This window comes from Labrus mixtus, chromosome 19, assembly GCF_963584025.1.
Source record: "Labrus mixtus chromosome 19, fLabMix1.1, whole genome shotgun sequence".
Classification (NCBI taxonomy): domain Eukaryota; kingdom Metazoa; phylum Chordata; class Actinopteri; order Labriformes; family Labridae; genus Labrus; species Labrus mixtus.
In genome coordinates this window covers 19,460,625-19,480,616 of record NC_083630.1, presented here as the reverse complement: position 1 = coordinate 19,480,616, position 19,992 = coordinate 19,460,625, and the positions used below count along the sequence as shown (strand labels likewise).

The 19,992-nt window shown below is 39.9% G+C and overlaps 2 protein-coding genes across 5 annotated transcripts; one reads left to right on the top strand and one right to left on the bottom strand.

Annotated features, from left to right (window-relative positions):
- Positions 1 to 1,092: 1,092 nt before the first annotated feature.
- Positions 1,093 to 11,904, bottom strand: LOC132994156 (ADP-ribosyl cyclase/cyclic ADP-ribose hydrolase 1). Of its 4 annotated transcripts, none has more exons than XM_061064338.1 (10): positions 11,857 to 11,904; positions 6,338 to 6,441; positions 6,103 to 6,226; positions 3,523 to 3,649; positions 3,287 to 3,422; positions 2,322 to 2,404; positions 2,109 to 2,182; positions 1,942 to 2,034; positions 1,672 to 1,758; positions 1,093 to 1,294 (listed from the first exon to the last, which is right to left on the bottom strand). In XM_061064338.1, the coding sequence occupies exons 2-10, from the start codon at positions 6,402 to 6,404 to the stop codon at positions 1,195 to 1,197; spliced, it is 891 nt and encodes a 296-aa protein (XP_060920321.1). In that variant the 5' UTR covers positions 6,405 to 6,441; positions 11,857 to 11,904; the 3' UTR covers positions 1,093 to 1,194. The 4 variants fall into 4 exon arrangements, with proteins under 4 accessions (XP_060920321.1, XP_060920320.1, XP_060920322.1 ...); XM_061064337.1 differs by having other exon boundaries at positions 11,853 to 11,903; XM_061064339.1 differs by lacking the exon at positions 11,857 to 11,904 and adding an exon at positions 6,810 to 6,956.
- LOC132994157 (inositol monophosphatase 1-like) lies at positions 11,131 to 18,960 on the top strand. The gene is made up of 9 exons (XM_061064341.1): positions 11,131 to 11,260; positions 11,537 to 11,647; positions 12,395 to 12,528; positions 13,433 to 13,537; positions 13,786 to 13,831; positions 14,008 to 14,116; positions 14,344 to 14,452; positions 15,848 to 15,999; positions 17,698 to 18,960. The coding sequence occupies exons 2-9, from the start codon at positions 11,585 to 11,587 to the stop codon at positions 17,814 to 17,816; spliced, it is 837 nt and encodes a 278-aa protein (XP_060920324.1). The 5' UTR covers positions 11,131 to 11,260; positions 11,537 to 11,584; the 3' UTR covers positions 17,817 to 18,960.
- The last annotated feature ends 1,032 nt before the right edge of the window (positions 18,961 to 19,992 follow it).

The following is a 19,992-nucleotide window of genomic DNA, read 5'->3' as shown; positions in this document are numbered from 1 at the left end:
ACAGGTTTCTACAATGCAAACAACATCTGTAATCATCTTCAATTCAAGAGCTACAGCTTCACAGACTTCCTACCTGGTTGTGTACGCCACACAGGCAGTCTAAAGCACTCAAATGTACTTGAACGATGTTTGGAACCCTTTATTTCTGCATGAGTTGTTCACACTCAGCGGTTTTGAAGAAGTTCATGCAACAGTCATCAGCAGCTGAAAGATTGTCTGAGCCATAAAACAAAGTTCATGGAAAAGTCATCAATTGTGAACTTCAGCAGACCTTTGAGTGAATCTAAATAACCGAAATATGGACCTTAAGGCCCAGGTTCCTTGTGTGTGCTTTACAGAATCTTAACAACCTAATGATGTAATGGTACATGTATATCTTTCCAAGGATATCTTGTGCTCTTATTATCATGCAATAAATGACATGTTCAATGATAAGCGGGTTGTGATTTCTGTATAATAGCAAAAATGTACCTCAAATAGGTACGAAAAATCAACATATCTGTTTTGGTGTTACACTTATTCCATTAAAATTGATTAAGATGATTGCAACCTTCAAGTCATCTACATTACAAAAGACTTGCAGAAGTTCAGGCTCTGCAGTGTTTTTCCCAGTGACCTTTAGCCCTCAGACAGAAGCAGATAGAAGCCCTACAGGGCCGGATAAATCTCTCAGGGGGTCCTGGGTGAAACGGGGCTCACGGACACCAAGTGACCCCCCCTTTATAGTTTTTTCGTAAAAAAAATACAGATTCTGGAACATGCATCAAATTTAAAAGATAAAAAAGGATGTTCATATAACTAGATTTTATTGTCTTAGAATAGGCTTTAAATAAGGTAACGCTAGCTCACATTGAGGTCCTTAATGTAACAGAATAATGAATTACATTTGCAAAATGCAGTTGATAGCAAAGCCAGAGTTTTGTGAATCAGTAACAGATTTATTTTACTCTCCAAAAGGCTCCAAGAGGCTTTCGGATGTAATTTACTAATGAATTGAGATCAATGAAAGTGTGGGTATAAAGTCTCCGAGCAGACAGTTTATTCAACACACTGATCTGATGTAATTTACTAAAGAATTGAGATTGATGAAAGTGTATGTATAAAGTCTCCCAGCAGACAGTTTATTCAACACACCTTTTCTGTGCAGTAGACAGAAAAATTACAAAGTGAATACATGCAAAATATTTGTGTGATTCAGTCCAACGTGAGGCTTTTCTTCTGTCTGAGGCTGTTTGCATATGTTTGGCACGAGGGCTGTTCGGGGTTCTGGATGCACTGAAGGATCATCAGGGTCCTGTGGATACAGTTTTATAAATGTTACTCTGGGGTACTTTCTTCCGGAGGTTCTTTACTGAGCCATAAGCAACATCTGTGTCAATATCTGCAACTGAGATCTGTCGGACTTTACAATAAAATATATCAGGAGTGTGATCCTTGCATGTCTTAGAATGATGGCTGATGAATCATTTATTTCAGCAAGTTTATGTTCACAGCTTATTAATAATTGGTGATTTTAGCTGGATCATTTTTTTTTTATATCTTACTTTGTTCTGAGGTTAAACAAATTGAACCATAGCTTTGCCACGACATCATCATGTGTTTTTATCCAAATTTATTCAAAGGGTAATTTAAAAAAAAATGTGTAGGATTCATCTATTGGATGTCACCTACTGGTCGTCATCTGTGCAGGTCCACCTGAAACCTCTTGACTGAAGTATCTGGATCAGGTCTACAATTGATCCTTTGCCACATGATTCTCTGTGAAAGAAAAAAAACCATTTGATTTGTTTACCCCGCTAAGATGAGTCTCCGTTTACTACTTTTTTACGAGCTGTAACTAACGAAACCATCAAACACACAAAGTCAATGATCTAATCAGACTTATGGAAATTGGTTGAAAAGTTACATTTTACAGTTACACAAAGATTTTTTTATCCTTACATAATGGGTCCCTCTAGATTGGTCACCACCTTTATGTTGACATAATCCACTCTGTGAGGGTTCAGACTGTCCAGTTCAACACTTCCAAACATGCTGCAGGATAAAATAAAAGTGATTATTCAACAGAAAGGACTGCTGAAAATGCCCTTCATTCATATGCATTTTACCTTTTCTTATTGAAGGCATTAACAATCGATCCGTTCAGTAACACAGTGATGTTGCCACACGCCATCTCTGCAAACTAACAAGCAGGTGAAGGAAATCTCATGAGACTATTATTCCACTGCTGGTTTTGGAACAGTATGTTGCATGTAAATGATAAACGACGCAGCTGTGTGCACTGCAGAGCTGTGCGGAGACATCTCTGACATTGAGCTCACGTTTTGTGACGCTTGTCTCCACAAGGAATACACCGGATGATTTCTGCACGCCGACCACTCGGGACAAGAGCTGAAATCAAAATCTGAAAGTTCACAAATATCAGTTTAAGGAACCAGCGTGTGTGATGTTTGAAAAAAGACATGAATGAACGATATGATTAACAAGTTAAGTTCATGTGACGACATGCAGCTGGCAGATTAATAACTCGGCGCCACATCTGTATTAAAAAAAAATCTTAAAGGCAAGCTGAACATCTGGAAGCACGGCTGCAGCTCATTGAGCTTTGTGGTTTCATTGAAATCCCAAAGCTGCAATGGTTCCTCATTGAAAAAAACATATGCCTGAAAGCTTCATGTCATTGAGTTGGATTTTTTTGTGGTTAAAGTTGTCAAAGAAAGTTTCAGGACAACTGGTTCTTACTTAAGCATAGAACAAGAGAGGCAACTTTAACACAAATATGAAGGCTTGTTTTTCGTCCATCTGGCAATATATCTCCAGCATTCACTTTATTTTTGCTCTAGTTTGGTCTCCACCAACTCCTTTTGGAAATAGCTGGGTCCTCGGCTGCTTAATGCTCCACTATGTCTACTAGCTAGTCGATACTTATGTATGGATTAGTCACACTTAGAGCTGAGCATGAAGTGCTTTCACAGAAAACAGATTTCTGCTGCTGCTTTAAAAAATGGACTGTGAAACCAAAACAATGAGCTAAAAGACACTAAAATGCCCATTTGAGCTTAAAGGGACTAAAGATAAACGTTGGATGATTGTAAATGAAGTTCTCATTATAATAACATCTTAATGAATTGACTAACTACCTTATGTTTATTAACACAGGTTTGAGAAACTCCTATGTATTACAGTATTTTCTAGTTTCCCAGTTTCTTGTAGGCATTTTGGTATAAACTGGAACAAGCACTATGTTTAAATAGTTTCTGCCACTATAAAACCAGAACAGATCTACCCGAGTCCTCCTCTTGTCCACACCAGATGAGGTCGTTGAACATGTAGCCGACCAGCGTGTCCTCGAGAGTCCAAAACTGGCCAACCACAGCTGCATAGCTGTGCATCAGCACCCGGGTTTTACTCCAGAACAAGAACTAAACCGAGGAATACAGGAAACATAAAACACATCAGTATTCACATTATTCATTTGGTATTAGTGAACACTGTATTACACTTTATGTACTATTTGCTCACTCTATCACAAGGCAAGGTTTGTGGCATGGCGAAAAACATGGGATGATAATCCTCCACCCTCACATTGCAAGAGGACTGACGGACAACTGCCTCCTCAAAATGTCTCCAGATGTCCTCGCAGTCATGCCTACAAATAAATGATGTATGACAAATTACATATAATCCAAATGATTAGGAAGAGGGCAGCAGCAGCAAGTCAACAGATGGGAAATCAACCTGCAACAAATCAGTTATAAGGTTTGGAAATGTGTATACGAGAACATTAAATAATAATCCGTTACAAAAACATGTAATCGATAATCGTTTTGTAGTCCATTGTAAATGTTTCTTGTTGCATTGTGGGTTCTAGGATAGGCCTAATTCAAAACAGAAAAAAAGGAGCACGAGCGCAAAAAGAAAACAGATGACAAACAAAGCGCTGATAAAGGCTCTGTGCTGAAACACTACCCTAACAAAAATATCCCTGAAATTAACCCCCCTATGAATTCACAATGAACAAAAAGTCCCAAACAAACGAAATATGCAATATGAGCTACGAAAGTTCAGTTCAAATTGTCTTTTTAGTCCACAGAAAAAGAAGGACTTTCACTTTGCGATTACCGCTTTACTCCGCTAAACCAATGACGTTTGATCATCCAGGACAGAGCAGCATAACTAGATGTTTTCCTATTTTTAAAATCTATTACTATAAATCTATTATTTTAAAATATTTTAATAACTACAAAACAGAACAACCTTATAGGGAGAAATAGCTCATAGCGGACGGACGAGCGAGATTGAGCGAGTGTGTGATTACGCACGGAGGAGAAAGATGAAACAGACAGACACTTAAATCGTTCACCTGTTCTATTGTAACTTCATTTCCCAGAGTAAAGTGTGCTCTACACTGCAGACTGGAGTCTTTGTTAACAGAATGTTGCTGTCAAAACAGCTTCAACGTGCGACGAGTGCGCATTGATGTCTGCACGACCGCTCGCCACACTCACTGCTCTAATCATAATAAAGTGTTAAAACGGTCAGAAGATACGTCTGTGTGGATTTTTATTTGAGGTTTTCTGTCTGTTGAAGTCTACAAAACGATTACTCGAGTACTCGCTTTAACACTGGGAAGAGTAATCGATTAGAGAAAATTTTGCATTTCTGCACCCCTATATATATAGAGAGAGAGAGAAAAATTGAAATATTATAGAAAATATTATTTTCTGGTTCATTTTCTATTTAATGGAAAATATTTGGGTTTTAAACTCTTGATTAGACAAGACATGAGAGTCAAAGACATCACTTTGGGCTCCAGAGAACTGGAATGGACAATTTTCACTATTTTCTAAGAAATCTGTAGATCGGATGGTTAAACTGGAGGGCTAGAGAACAGCCAAAATGTTCAGATGTATGTATCAATATTGGTGTAAAATGTTAGCTTATGATCTCTGGAACTTGTTGTCATTATGTCTTTGCTAAATTGAATGCATTTTTAAATTGTAAACTCAATCAGGAACATAGTTTGTTTGATATTTGCAGTACTTTGACATGATCAGTGAAAGGCTCACAGCCTTTGTAAACAAACAAAAGTGATGAACTTATCTGTAACTAAATAACCAGGAAGTGTGTTTCAAAAGAAAACCAAGCAAACACCTTTGAACTCAACTCAGACACAACTCCTGTTTTCCCATGAGATCAAAATCTCTTTTCAGACGAAACGCATCAGAACACACCCTAGTTCCACACTATTTCTTTGCTTACCGGCCAACTTTCTTTTCAGAAAACTCAATTCAGCTTTATTTATATAGACCTAACCCTAACCCACTCAACACAGTTGATCCAAAGTGATGAACAGTGAAGAAAGAGGAAAAACAAAGCATAAGAAAGTAACAGACAAGAACAACAACAACAACAACAATCAGGCAACAATTATGTAGAGTGTAACACAAAACTTATGGAGCTATGAATATCCTCCTTTTACCACAAGTTTTTTTCCTGGTCAGAAAATGCCACTTCCTTATAAAATGTTTTACTAATACCTTATTGGTTGGTTTGGCCACATCAGATATGGAGACCATCGAGAGAGGTTGTCAGTTTCCTGATCAGTTGACAGTCACTTAACTGTACACATCCTACTTGTAGCCGTGTTAGCGTAGCTAGTCGGTCTGGGAGATTGGTTTAAAATGAAATAAACTACATGCGCAAGTATGAAAGTTCTGCATTGATTACTTTGTTTTACTTTAGCTTTAGATAAAAACTTTATAGTTTTATAAAGATAGATAATAACTTTAGTCATCTCTTACTGCCCCCTCATTCAAAGCAGTCTAGAACCGGGCCTGGACGGCTTCATTTTGTACGAGCTTGTAGAAGAAAAAGAAAAGGGGAAAGGAAAGGAAAGGAAAAGAAAAATGCATTCAACATCAACACAAGTTTGACTTTTCTTCTTGTAGGCTTCAACACTGCTGAAATCATAAGCATTGTTTGTTTCAAACGTCTGGAACCCAAATCCTAGAACCACCAAGGGCTTTTTGGTGGAAATCAAGTCTTTCAGGTTTAGTGACAGCTGGTTTAAAAGTCAAAGGAGTAAAGGTCAAGCTTTACCTGGAGCTGGGGTTAACCAGTGTGATGTAATTGTAACACCGTCCAACCACGATGTGTTTGATGTTGGGGGTAGTGCCGAGCTGAGCGCTCAGAGGACCAGGGCAGAAAAGGAGAATAAAAAACCCTTTCAAAATCGACACAAAAAAAAGAAGACATTGTATTTCACATGTGGGCGTGGCATATCAAAGAAAGTAAATCAAAAAAAAAGTGGACAAAGTCAAGAGGAATCACTTACATACAGTCACCCTGATCATCACAAAGGATGCGGATGTTTGATGTGCGTTCATGATCGTGAGACCCATCACTTCAGAAAACCTGCTTGTCTGTACATGCCTTAATCTGCAATAGCAAAAATAAGATTTCGAGTTTGGATTTCAATGTAGAAAAAAAAAAGTGCTTTCCTGGGAACTCAAAAGATGTGTGTCAACTTAAATGTAATTTTCTCATGGCAAGTACAAAACTTCCTCCCACGTCTTTTTTAAAAATCGTTTGGAGCCTTGTCAAACATGGCAGCTTTTCAAACACCCTGCAGTTGCATTCAAACATGACCTTTAGCGAAAACAATCGGATCCCAGCATTTCAAGGAGACACACAAAAGATACACATACTTTATAAATTACAGTGGTAGGCACATCATTAAATATCAGGAGATTAAACGGGTAGACATGCCCAGTTTTGTAACTGAACATGTAGAAGTATATGCTCACCATTTTCTACGCAGAAGGCTTTGCTGGCAACAAATGGCTCCAAAGGTGTGATGTTAAATGCTGTTCTCAGAGTCCCGCAGTTGTACGCTGCCTTACATATAACCTCCTGGTTGTCATGGACGAGAGGCTCGTCTTCATATGTGGACAATCACAGCTTCTCACCAGCTCAAAGACATGTCGTAAAGGACAGAGATGTTTTTTTTCCCAGCTTCCTCTCGCAAAGAGTAGATCCACATGACTCCCATTATGGTGTTAGGAACCTCCAAACAGAGTGTGTGCTGTTCTCTGTTTAGGTGGTGCCATGACAAGCCTGAGGACTCAACATATGTTGCTGTTTGTGGTGTTATTGGACTCATATTGCTACGGTTTCAATTCACAAGGGGTGTATATTAGAATTATACGCCTGCGGAGTTCAGTTGAAGACAGGAGATGTTGTTCTTGAAGTAGTTCAGAATGTGCTGAAGAGATTGTTTGTATCGTCTCTTTATATCTATTTCGGTAGCCTAATATGTTTCTATCATGATGGAGTAAGGGGACAGGCTGAAAAAATATGAATCCTCAGAAAAGAGTATGAAACATGTTGATTTGTCCACATGGGCTGGTGGTGTTGGGGGGGGGGGGGGGGGGTTCGTTTGGTGCCTTGCTCAGGGTCACCTAGGTGATGCCTAGGAAGTGATCTGGCACCTCTCCAGCTACCAGACCATTTTCCAGATTTGGTCAGCACCGGGACTTGAACCGGCGACTCACCGGTGGTCCCTACAGACTTGATCTACTGCCGCCCCAGAATATATCAGATAATCTTAAATTGTTTTGTTTTTTTGCAATTGTATGGATGACATTTCTCATTTCTCACGAACTAGCAAGATTCTTATCAACAGTATCACATTAAATATCCAGAACTTGTAACAAAATGTTAGAGCCTGGCAGATGTACTGGTGGGCTGATATTCTCTGCAAATTAAAAATGTGTTTGTGTTTTCCACCAATCTCCATAATGGATTTTTTTTTGTTTTTTTTTTAACGAATGAAGGGACCAGAAGTGATTGGAAATATAGGATTGTTTAATATTCTAATAGACTTTTTGTTCAATAAAGCAGCATTCTGAGATGATTCTCATAGTCTTAAATGGTGCACGGTCAACATGGAAGAGCTGTTCTTTTTTTTTCAGCTCACTTCATTGGTAAATGGGTTGGTCATTTCCATTTGAAGTTGGTATTTGTCTCATAAATCCCCTGACTGTGAGTGTCTATGAAATAAATGTGCTTTCAAAGTGTAATCAGATGGGTTGTAATTGTCAACATAATGCCTTGTCTTACAACATAATGAAACATAATTCATTGCTCTGGGTAGAAGATTTAGAATTAATGAATGCACAACTGTTGCCAGACTCATTTAAATGATCGTCCTGAATTTCTGCCATGTCTTTGAGACACAAAGGCCGTCTGAGGTTAAACCTGTCAGACAGAATACGAATGAGCCAGTGCCCTAATGTTTTTAAAGCTAATTGTGTTGTTAGCACTCTGCACAGGAGGACAGAGCGTCCTCGCAGGACTGCAAAAACGTATTGACACAAATCGCTCCGAGGGGTTAAGTGGCTGAATTTCACCTCAGAGACATGAAGCCAGAAACTGATTTAGACCTTGAAGACAGAGCTGAAAATAGCAGAACAAACCTTTAACTGTTCTACTGATAAAACTGAAGTATGTGTACGTTTGGAGAAACATCTTGCAATGAGGAGGGATGTTTTCTCTGTAACTGATGTCACTCCACTTCCATTATACACGCAAACTGACACCTTCACGCTTTGCCCTGTTGTGGCCTCACTCCATCTTTAACATCAGGATAATATCATATGATATGATAATCATATCATATTGGTAATAAAATCAGCAACCTTAAATGAATTATACTCTTTGTACACTAATATTATATTTTGAGTAGGGATGCACCAATTCACTGTTTTTCAGTTCTGATCTTATTTCAATACGTACCGATACTTTTTAAATGATAATTAATAGTGGTATTGTGGTTGTTGGTATTACGGGTAATATGGGTACACTAATGAAATGATGCAATGTCCTCACATGAACCATTGCTGATGCTGATGCAAATTAAGCGTTTCTTGTTTAGAACAGGTTTTTACATGTCGTCTGTCTTTAAATGTCAAACCAGTATTACATAACAGCGGAAGGCGCCTGCAGCGATCAAAGTCTGAACACAGCAAACATGTTGCAGTCCCTACAGAAAAAAAAAACAGCAAACATAGAAAAGGAGAGCATTTTGTCCCACACTGCTGCTGCCCCCTCCTGACCTAAAGAGGACTTGTTATTATATACAAGAGGTTCCAAAACTTTTTAAACCAAACAATCCCTATTTATTTAAACTTTTAATATCAATCCAAAGAAGTAAATTACATGTTTCTCTACCATTTGTTCTTTAAAATGCTCAAGAACTTTGTTTAGAAATGTTTTATATAAAGCTTCGTCATTGTTATATGAAACTTTAAGTTTTATTATTACTCCTTATATGACAATATTTTAGAAACACACGCCCACATACTCCTAACAAAAATGAGAGTTGATATTTGTTAATATATTGACGTGTATGAACTTTCATTCATGTAAGCTGAAACAAGCTGCAGTTTTGCCTCTCGTATTTGCGGATTAATATTAAACTCAGAGTGAATAATGAATTAAAATAACAAGCTTGCTGAGAAGTGGTTCTGTTCAAAAGTGTAACAGGCTCAACTTGATGCCCTTGATCTTGATTGTTGGGTTGAGATGTATCAATATTTAGTCAAGCTCTGTTCAAAATGAGGAATCAGGTCGGGGGTCAGGGACTGTCAGAGGGGGTTCAACATGTGGATTAGTTGCAGTTTCCAGAGAAGCCAAGCTCAGGGTGGGCTGTGTATGGATCCAGAGTGACATTTGTCCAGTCAAACACATAGGAAGAGAGAAATGATCACATTATCTGATGAAAATTCTGCTATTGAAAACACATAGGGCCTATGTACACCACTTCACAATTCTACAATTTTAGCAGACGCTTTTATCCAAAGCGACGTACATCAGAGAGGAAGACCAACACAAGTAAGGATCTAGAAAAAAAAAAAAAAAAAAAAAAAAAGAGAACAATGTCAGTAAGAGCAAACGATCAGCTTTGAGTCTGATTGGACACACAGGTGCTGACAGGAAGTGACCAGAGGCAAAGCACAACATTCAGGGCAGTTCTTGAGAGCCCTAATCAGTATAGAAACCATCTTATAAGTCGTCGTTATCAAACAAAAACCATCGTCATTACCATCATCAATAATATGGAGACCATCATCATTAAGTTAGTAGGTATTCATGAAAGAGCTGGGTCTTTAGCTTTTTCTTAAAGGTGCAGAGGGACTCTGCAGATCGTATAGAGTTTGGAAGTTCATTCCACCACCGGGGGGCGACAGAGGAGAAGAGTCTAGTCAGCGTCTTAGGACCCTGTTGTGAAGGTTGGATCAGACGCCTTTCATTGGCAGAGCGTAGCGGGCGGGAGGGAGTGTAGACCTGGATCAGAGAGTTAGAGTAAGGAGGAGCCGTTTTTGTCTCTGTTTTGTAAGCGAGCAGGAGAGTTTTAAATTTGATGCAAGCAGTAACTGGGAGCCAGTGTAAGGAGATGAACAGCGGAGTGACATGTGCTCTTTTAGGAAGGTTGAAGACCAGTCGTGCTGCTGCGTTTTGTATCATCTGCAGAGGTTTGATAGTGCATGTAGGAAGACCTGCCAGTAGAGAGTTGCAACAGTCGATGCGTGATATCACAAGAGCCCGTACCAGGAGCTGTGTAGCGTGTTCTGACAGGTAAGGTCTGATCTTCCTGATGTTGTACAGGGCAAATCTACATGACTTTACCCAAAGAGAGCCGCACACTAGACACCGATACCTGCTCGTAAAAATTATCTTTCCTACGTCTTCCTGTTGGGGAAAAAAAAATAAAAAATTACACTAATGAAGAATCATGTGTTCTATATATTTTTTTGTAATTACACCACACAGTCACGAGCCTAAATGTCTTATTTTTAATTTGTGTTGAAATAATTATGTAATTTGAATGTAATTGATTGCAGACCAATTCAACTAAGATACACACTTATAATGTATGAACATAATTTTTATTAAAGCCCCTGGCGTATAAAGAAGAATTAAAACCTCACACTTTAATTGAAGAAATCTTCCATTGTTGCTGCCTCTCCTTTAAACAACGAGAGAAAGTTGTGCCAAATTTACTTCCGTGTTTCTTTCCCTCCACGGGGGGAATAACAGCTTACTAGCCAATGAGAGCCGTGTCTTCAACTCTAGTGGATTCTTTTAACCAATGATGAGCGAGAGTTTTTCTTTTTAGTCCCGCCTCCTCCGGTAGCTGCTACTACAGCGAGCACAGAAAAGTCAATCCGTTTGGACTTCTGCAGGTGGGCGTACTGTAAGTAGCTTACGGCAATGCAAAGTGTTTTAAACGTAACTGTAGCTTTTTGCAGCTTGGAATTAGAAAGCTGTCTGTCATAACTGTTAATGTGTGTTTGAAGCTGTAATTGTCATTTTACGCGGAGCTCGTTAAATGGTTCTTACTAGCAGATAAGCTAATTTAGCTAACGCTCCGTTACTGGTTGGTCCTTGCAGATTTCCCCGGTCGTTTCTTGGCTGCAAACACAAACATGTACTATTTGGCTTCTTAGCATTTCGTTATTTTCTCCAACAGGTCTCTTTAACCTGTATGCGTGAGTAACATCCACATCTACCTGTCAACATGAGCGACACCTGGCAGGAGTGCATGGACCTCTGTGTGGAGGTCACCAAGGAGGCTGGAAAGGTAATGCATGATCTGGTCCTGATACCCCCCACCCTCTTGGGCTAAAACGTGCAATAAACAGTTAGGGTGATTTTTTTTGTATAAAAGTAGAAATAAACACCCCGTGCCAAACCTTGTAAAAATACGATTTGCAATTGGATCGAGAAAACCAAGAGGAGGACCCAAATCAAAATTAACAAAAACATTTAATTAAACAAAAACTTACTTCCAAAAATCCAAACAGGAGAAAACAAGGAACCACGGGTAAACTGACATACGACAACCGACACAGAAGGGAAGAAACACAGAGACTAAATAGACACGGGGGGGGGGGGGGGGGGGGGTGATCAGACACAGGTGAGACTAACGACACAGGTGAAGACAATCAGGGCAAATCAAGGCAGGGAGAAAACACAAGACCAGAAACACTGAGGACAATACAAAAGAAATCATGAAACGCTAAAGACACACAGAACTCAAGAGTCTTAACAAAACACACGAGAACACGGAGATACACTATTTTTCTTTTTGCTTTTCTTAGATACAAGTAATGGGGGCTCCAAGAGAAAAGGTTTGGAAACACTGGACTAGTACACTAAAGAGAAAGCACAAAAATACCCGGTCTTTTGCACTTACACCTCATTATCACCGCCTCAAAATGTGACCGTAACACACATCACATTAGTTCCAATTAAAGTAGCAGATGTAGTCTGTCATCCCAAAAAAAATCCCCTCGTTGAGTTTCATCATTGTTTGACTTTCTGCCAGATGATCCACGAGGCGCTCCAGAAGGACATCGCCGTCATGCATAAGAGCTCGGCAGTTGACCTGGTGACCGAGACGGACCAGAAAGTGGAGCAGCTCATTATATCCTCCATCAAGGAGAAGTACCCCACTCACAGGTACTTGACTAGCAAATAAGGACAGGAAAGGTGGTGTGTCTGCTGCTTGATATGGTTGTACTTGAGAGCATGAAGAAATTAAGGATAATTTATCAGAGATTGTGTTTTTATGAAGTCTCTCTAAATCTCTTCTTTATCTTCATGCTATCTTGTAATATTCTAGCCTTGAATGTTCCTTAATGTTTCAATTTAAAATGTTTATTTGCTTTAATTTAAGTGCAATATGGTTGAGTTTTCTGTCATTTAATTTCAAGCAGGATCAGAGTCTTAGTGTTGGAACTGGTCCATGCAGTGCTATAGTCAACATCCTTAGATTCTGGGACAATTTCAACAGCTGCAGATGCTTAGAAATGAGGCATGTCAGCTTTTATATGTTAATAACGAAGCGATAAAGGTCAGAAATAACACGTACAAAAAAACATATTCATCACATCTATTTTGTCCCTTGAGGCGCACCGTAGGTAAACAACTGCAGATTGTCCCTGTAGCCAGATTGATGAAAAAGAACGACACCTCTGTGACTTTAAATAGTTAATTTCACCATTAAAAACAAACCTCCCAGACAGCTCAGGTTCAATGGTTCACTTTTTTTGCCGTCCATTTAGCCATTTTCATTTGTTTGGTCTGGAGGAAGTTCCTTAATTCCTTTCAAAATAAAATCACTTTTCCATTTGTATCAGAATGGAAAGTAAAGCACCCTTATCGTAAGACAGTACAAAAATACAAATTAAAAGCATTACAAAAACTATTTTGAAATGCTAAATAATAGAATTTCAAACATGCGATAAAAAACGTGATTAATAGCAGTTAATTGAAGTTTACCAATTATCCGCAATTTAAAAAAATATTGTTTGACAGCCCTCATATAAATGTGTCAATTTCCTTTATTTTCTGTCTTCTTCAGTTTCATAGGTGAGGAGTCTGTAGCAGCGGGCGCCCCAAGCATTCTAACCGACAGTCCAACCTGGATAATCGACCCAATCGATGGCACCACCAACTTCGTTCACAGGTACTGCCCGTTTCTGATACACAGTACAATCCACTGAGGAGCCTGATACTGCTCTGGGTCTGTTTGATCTTGGTCGCTCCTAATCTATTTTTATCTTTTAATTAGGTTCTCTCTTGGATTGTCCTCCCTGTCAGTGATAATTAGAGAACTTAGATGAAACTGAACTGATAATAGAAAACGTTTCTCGTTAGCTAAAACCAAGAGGGACTTCATTAAGTGAATGTTTCTTGTTAATGTCTTTTGTGCAGGTTCCCCTTTGTGTCTGTATCTATTGGCTTCACTGTGAAGAAAGAGGTTCGTCTTAATTATTTGTTTTTATTTGTTTTGACACTGTAACATCTTAATTATAGGACACATAAGCATAGTTAACGCTCCAATAATGAATTTCTGATAAGTAGAACAGCATTATTCTGTTCATATTTTCCACACCATGATTCACTGCTGCTGTCTGTGCGGCTTCTTTCCCTCAGATAGAGTTTGGTATCGTCTACAGCTGCATTGAGGATAAGATGTACACAGCACGGAAAGGGAAAGGAGCTTTCTGCAACGGAGTCCCTATCAAAGTGTCTGGACAGGAAGGTAAAGATGGATAAAGTCATCAAGCTTTAATGGTGCAGTTTTTAACAAACTCCACTAGGTGGCAGCAAGGTCACAGCAAGAGTCTCTGCATGCACTAACAGCTCAGTAGTTGTACATTTCAGACACAGATTCTGTGTTTTTATTTAGAGGAATGACGACTTTAATTTGCTGAGTAATGTTGAAGATTAATACTCTTAGAATAATGTTGATCTCTGTTTATCACCCAGATATTAGCCAGTCTCTGGTTCTGACCGAAATGGGCTTCAAGAAAAATCCGGAGCATTTCAAAACAATGATGGCCAACATGAAGACCATCATCTCCCTCCCTGTGCACGGGTAAATATACAGATATGTCAGTCCTGATTGATTAGCTGAGTCCTGTTGTTATGGCCAGTAACAGTAAGTTACGTCAGAAAGTCAACAGAACACAAACTGGTGCATGTGTTTGCAGTGCAGCATCATGAGGTGTCCTGATTCTGCTTCACAGTGAAAGGTAATGAAGGCTTTGTTACCGGTTGTGGTTGCAGTGATGCCGTACAGCGCTGATGTGACAATGGGAAGTGAGAAGTGAATTACCATGGATTACGTTCACACATGGTTTCTTGTGAATACACTGTGTGTGTTAAGGTAGTTTGAGACACATGAGGGAACGGCAGACTCAGTCATTAGAACATTTAAAGTTCTCTTAAGTAGAGGTGTGATATCAAAATATCAATACAGCAACATATGGTCGTCCTTACCCATGTGTGTTTTGTTTTGTTGTTGTTGCTGTTGTTTTCTGCTGTACGTATTACTTTGTTTGTTTCGTCTGTAGTGTGTTTTGTATTGCTGTGTTGTACCTGTGTCTTTGTAAATATATGTTTGGGACCCCCTTGAAAACGAGGTGATACACCTCAAGGGGCTTATCCTAATACGATACATTTTCTCATACATTTTCTCATTATTTACGCTGGGGCCAAATATTGCTATTTTAATCAATCAATCTTTATTATGTTACAAAAAGCAGGTAAAAGACCTTACTCATTGCTTTATTACAAAGACATTACAACATTAATCCATCGTGAGCACAGCACAAAGTTACAGTCGCAAGAAAAAACATCCTTTTAAGAGGCAGTCATGGGCAAATCCAGGCTCATGAAGAACAGCCATCGACCGAGACTGTCCTTCACAACGATCACAAGTAACCTGTGAGACATGAGAGCTCAGGAGTGTTTCTGATTTAAAAGTAATACGGCTTTCTAAACATATTACTTCCTGCATCACTACTTCGTGACTACTTGTGATTGGTGTGTATGATATTAAACCTGGACTTTACCTGTTAGTGCATTTTGTCATCTATAGTCAAACATATATGGTATTGGACTTTCTGTCATTGTCTTAAAATTGATCAAATATGAAAGAATAGCTGTATCTTGATATAATGGGCTATTTATCGGGTATCATATTGCATCCTGAGTTACTCTGCGATTGTCTCCCCAAAGAGTGATGCCTTGATATCCTTACAGTTTAGACACATGTGCATGATTCCCGGCAGATGGACCCTTTTGTAGCATGACACACACCTCCGTTTCCTCCCCGTGTTTCCTGACTTCTTCTCGACTTCCTCTATCAGATGAGGTGAAAGTGTTTTCCTTTAAATGTTCTCTCACAAAAACTAAACTTTAACTTGAACCAAGTGGAAGGATAACGGTGTGTCACAAGCGGTCAAACACAGAGCATTTCCATCCACAGTATCCGCTCCCCGGGCAGTGCAGCTGTCAACATGTGTCTGGTAGCGTGCGGGTCGGCTGACGCTTACTACCACATGGGCATCCACTGCTGGGACATGGCCGGAGGGGCAGCCGTCGTTACCGAGGCCGGAGGAGTTATCATGGATATTTCAGGTGAGTCACGGACAAAACACAAGGTTTACACACCAAACTGTTCAGAGGCTGCTGAGGCACTGGGTGAAGTGAAGCAAACGAGCAGCAGCAAGGTGGTGGGCTTGTGGAGAAAAAAAATGCTGAAGGAAATACAGGAAGTACAGAACAAAGCCGGTTTTATTACCTTCTGTTTCCCCAGCACAAACACAACAGAGGCTATTAATGCTTAAGCATCATTTAGAGTTTCTAATCCTCATTGTTGTCGTCTTTTATCCCGCTGTCTGACCACACGTGTCGCAGTCAGAAAGAGGAAGCAGGGCAGATAGTGGCTTTGTGCTGGAAAAGGGAAGCAGCGGAGTCTGACACATTTCATCTTAAAATTTACAAAACCCTGCCAGTGACTGACAGCTAGGCCTGCACGATGTGAGACGAGGTGCATTAGAGATGACTCACAGTTTGTATGTCCATCTGCTTTTTCCATGTTTCTCCTGAATCCAAAAGAATCAAGAAACATTTCTTCACCCTTTTAAAGGAAGAGTCAGTGGCATTTTTTCTTTGCAGCTTGTAAACACAACATAAAAACTGGTCCCTTTCCTCCTGGGCTCACCGCCTGCAGAAGCTCACACTCACTGCAGGTCATAGTGCGTACATTTACTGCTTGTACCAACACTGCAAGCTACCGCACGCTAGCACAAGCTCACCACCGGTGTTTGGTCTCTGCCTGTCTATTAGCAGATTATCCGTTTTTGGATAAAAGCCAACACAAGGTTCATCCTCACTATGATTATATTTTCTCTTCTTTGCCACTTGCGTCCATGTCGGTCATATAAAGCGGTTGGAAATTGCGTCCAATTGCTGAATGGCATCCACTCCTAATCTCACCTGTGTGCTGTCATTGGCTGGGGGGAAACACACCAGCTCCCGCCCCTGAAACGCCCATCAAGGAGACATGAATGCTCGTGAAGGGTCGTATGAGGCGAATCACTGCATCCAGCAGAGTCCCCCATCCCCTCAAAAGAAGGGTCTAACTCACTGATAACACTTTGATATGAGTGGGATCATGATGCTGGTGATTCTCCGCCCACGCCATCACCGTTTGCTCCTAGTATGCCTGTTTATCCCTTGGTAACTTACTTAGTTTTTAGCATTTGTTCACACACACACACAACCATCTCTCAAAATGTAGCAGCAAATTAATCTAAAGCAGATTTATGGAGGGGAGCGTTCGCTGCCTTTGCCATTGTGACCAGTATTGTTTTATTACACCTTTGACAAGCCATACATCAAATATTATTATTACTCAGGAGTGTTGGAACTCTTTGAATCGCACTGAATAATATATTGTCCTTACATAACCTGGTTACTCAGTGATGTTGTTTGTGCATACCAACAGCTGTGATATGTGAAGTGACTTTCCAAACGCTCCATAAGATGCATTATTGTCTTTGAAATGTTTGGGGTTTTTATACATGTAAGCCAGTTTAAGATGATGTTCTTCTGAAGACAACTGGTAAAAAAGAATCAAACAGTGCATGTGTCTGAATTAGACAAAGAAAGAAGAAGAGATTTCAGCATGTATCGTCTGATCCTCGTCTGTTTCTTTCATGTTTGTACAACACACATGGTGACAGACAACTTTAAAGTCTCGTACCAACATAACCACATAGAGAAAATAATTGATTTCAGTATTGCTTACTTATTATTTTCTCTGTGTTCCAGGTGGACCATTCGATCTGATGTCTCGGAGGCTGATTGTCGCCAGCAGCCGAGTGATAGCAGAACGCATCGCCAAGGAGATCACAGAGTTTGACGTTGGCAGGGACGACACAGATGGCTAATAAATTCCCCATCATCGTCCTCTCGGCAGACTGAACAGGTTTTTAAACACACAACTGTTTTGCATATAACAAGTCATGATCGCTTCTTTGCCTTAAGAACCAAAACAATAAACGTACCTCTGAAGAACAGCAAAGCAGGTTTTCTTAAAGACACAGCACTCCAGACTTTCAGCCGTCCTTCTGCTGAAACGTTTCTTATTAGGACATTCATGACATGATTAATGTTTGTTGTCTGTGTGTCTAAATGCACTTGTTTTTAATCAATCATTTCTTATGTTGTCTATATTTATTCATGAGCACAATGCAGTCAGAACAACATCCCTGATGGAATTCCTCTTTTTAAAGGTCCCATATTATGCTTTTTCTGTTTTTTTATGCTCTTTAGTGTGTTTTCCAAGTGTCCTGTGCATGTTAAGGCACATCTGTGTGCAAAAATTCAAAGTCCGCTGAATTGCGGCTTCTCCTACGTCCTCCTGTTAGCTGTAGCATTAGCCGCATGTAACGCTCGGTTCTAGCCCCCCTCGATAAAAAATTTGTCAGTCCGACGTCATTGTCCATGAGCCCATTGGCTCGTTGTGGCAAGCCCTGCAGCTCATGTTGAAATTTCCGAGAAGCGCGCTGAGCAACTGACCAATAACGACAGAGCGGATCGGCAGACCAATCAGAGCAGACTTGGCCCACGTGGTCTAACAGTGTGGGCTCAACAGAGTGTAGCTGACGGACTCAGAGTTATGAGCACACATTTTCTGAAAAGTGGAGCAGGCAAAAGATAGAAAGGATGGACTTTTCTCATCATTGGGGGCTTTGTAGATGGACTAGAGACACACATTAGTGTTTGTAAAACACGGTAAAGTATATTTTGCATAATATGTGACCTTTAAATAGTTCAAGTTTTTAACATTCCTTTAGCTTTCTTGTGGGATAATTCATGTCGGATATCTGGGATGAATGAGTTGTTGTTCAATTATTTATAGGAATATTTCTTTATGCAGTCTGAAAATACATTTTAATGCCCTTCAGGAGTTTGCACTGTATTTGATGTACATCAAGCACTGTATAACTGCTTCTCTAGGCAGTGTGTTTAAAAAAGGGTTTTTGTTGAAGAATGTAATAAATGCTGCAAATAAAAAGTCACTATCCTCTCCTACTGGTGCTCAGCCTCTTTCTAAACCCTCTATAGAGGGACGAGGAGCATGCATCCACATGTTAGCTAGACTTAGAAACTGAAGACAGATATAATCAACACAAGTGAAGCCTGAGTGTGAGTATAAGTAAAACTGACAGAACTGATACAATCTCGAGTTTGTTGTTGACGCCTGTCCCCTCTGAAATTTACAGATAAATCATCCACAACAACATACACAAGATTAAGAAATAAAACAGTGTGCCAACACTGCTCCCTTGTTATGCCATGTCACTGTGATATTGCTGCAAAATGTTGCTCCTTCAGTTTGAGCAAAACAAAGCTGTTACTCCACCACCTGTTTGGAAATCTGATTTAGTCTAGGCCTACATCGGAGAATATAAAATCTTCAATCTCCAGCTATGCTCTTTAGCACCATCCTACTATAGGGACATGAATCAGGAATGTGCTCCCAACACAAATAAATGTCCATGTTTGATATCCAGAACAGAAAAGTGACAAACTACTCTCTTTGTAAAATCTGTAAAGTAAGAATATGAAGAAAGAAAAGTGTCTCTTGTGGCAAACAGGAAACCAAATAAACTGAAAAAAAGGCTTTGGAAACTTCATAAAACACCGGGGGGAAAAACACTGACTGCTGCCGTAGTGATTTAGTAGAGATATAAAAGCATTCACAACCATTACACCATGTAAAATTCTCTGCTGCATTTCCCCTGCCCTTTCACTCAGTGCTGAAGTTACTGCACACGCAGAGCAATGGACGACCCCCTCTCTACCCCCCCCTCCCAGGGAGGGCTCTATGAAGTAGCCCAGAGTTTTATCTAGCTGATGTTTGCTGATGGCTAAAAATGGTTTTAAAACACTTAACTTGAGCAAACCCAGGTCTTAAACTGCTGTGCGCCCCCCTCCACAGAAATCAATGGTCTGTATTAGTCTGCAGCAGGGGGTTTAGACGTTATCCCCCACTGCTGGAAAAAGGTTTCTAAAGTCAGACGGATGAAAGTCCTCTCCGGTCAACTCCACCTTTACACC

What these genes read in the sequence shown, in the direction of transcription:
- LOC132994157 (XM_061064341.1), top strand. Translation starts at nt 11,585, where the DNA reads ATGAGCGACACCTGGCAGGAGTGCATGGACCTCTGTGTGGAGGTCACC. An exon ending in ACCACCAACTTCGTTCACAG is followed by an intron (nt 13,538 to 13,785) that starts GTACTGCCCGTT and finishes TCTTTTGTGCAG; the next exon opens with GTTCCCCTTTGTGTCTGTAT. An exon ending in GCTTCACTGTGAAGAAAGAG is followed by an intron (nt 13,832 to 14,007) that starts GTTCGTCTTAAT and finishes TCTTTCCCTCAG; the next exon opens with ATAGAGTTTGGTATCGTCTA.
- LOC132994156 (XM_061064337.1), bottom strand. Translation starts at nt 11,902, where the DNA reads ATGTCAGTTTACCCGTGGTTCCTTGTTTTCTCCTGTTTGGATTTTTGG. An exon ending in TGGACAAGAGGAGGACTCGG is followed by an intron (nt 2,405 to 3,286) that starts GTAGATCTGTTC and finishes GTGAACTTTCAG; the next exon opens with ATTTTGATTTCAGCTCTTGT. An exon ending in AATCTAGAGGGACCCATTAT is followed by an intron (nt 1,759 to 1,941) that starts GTAAGGATAAAA and finishes TTTCTTTCACAG; the next exon opens with AGAATCATGTGGCAAAGGAT.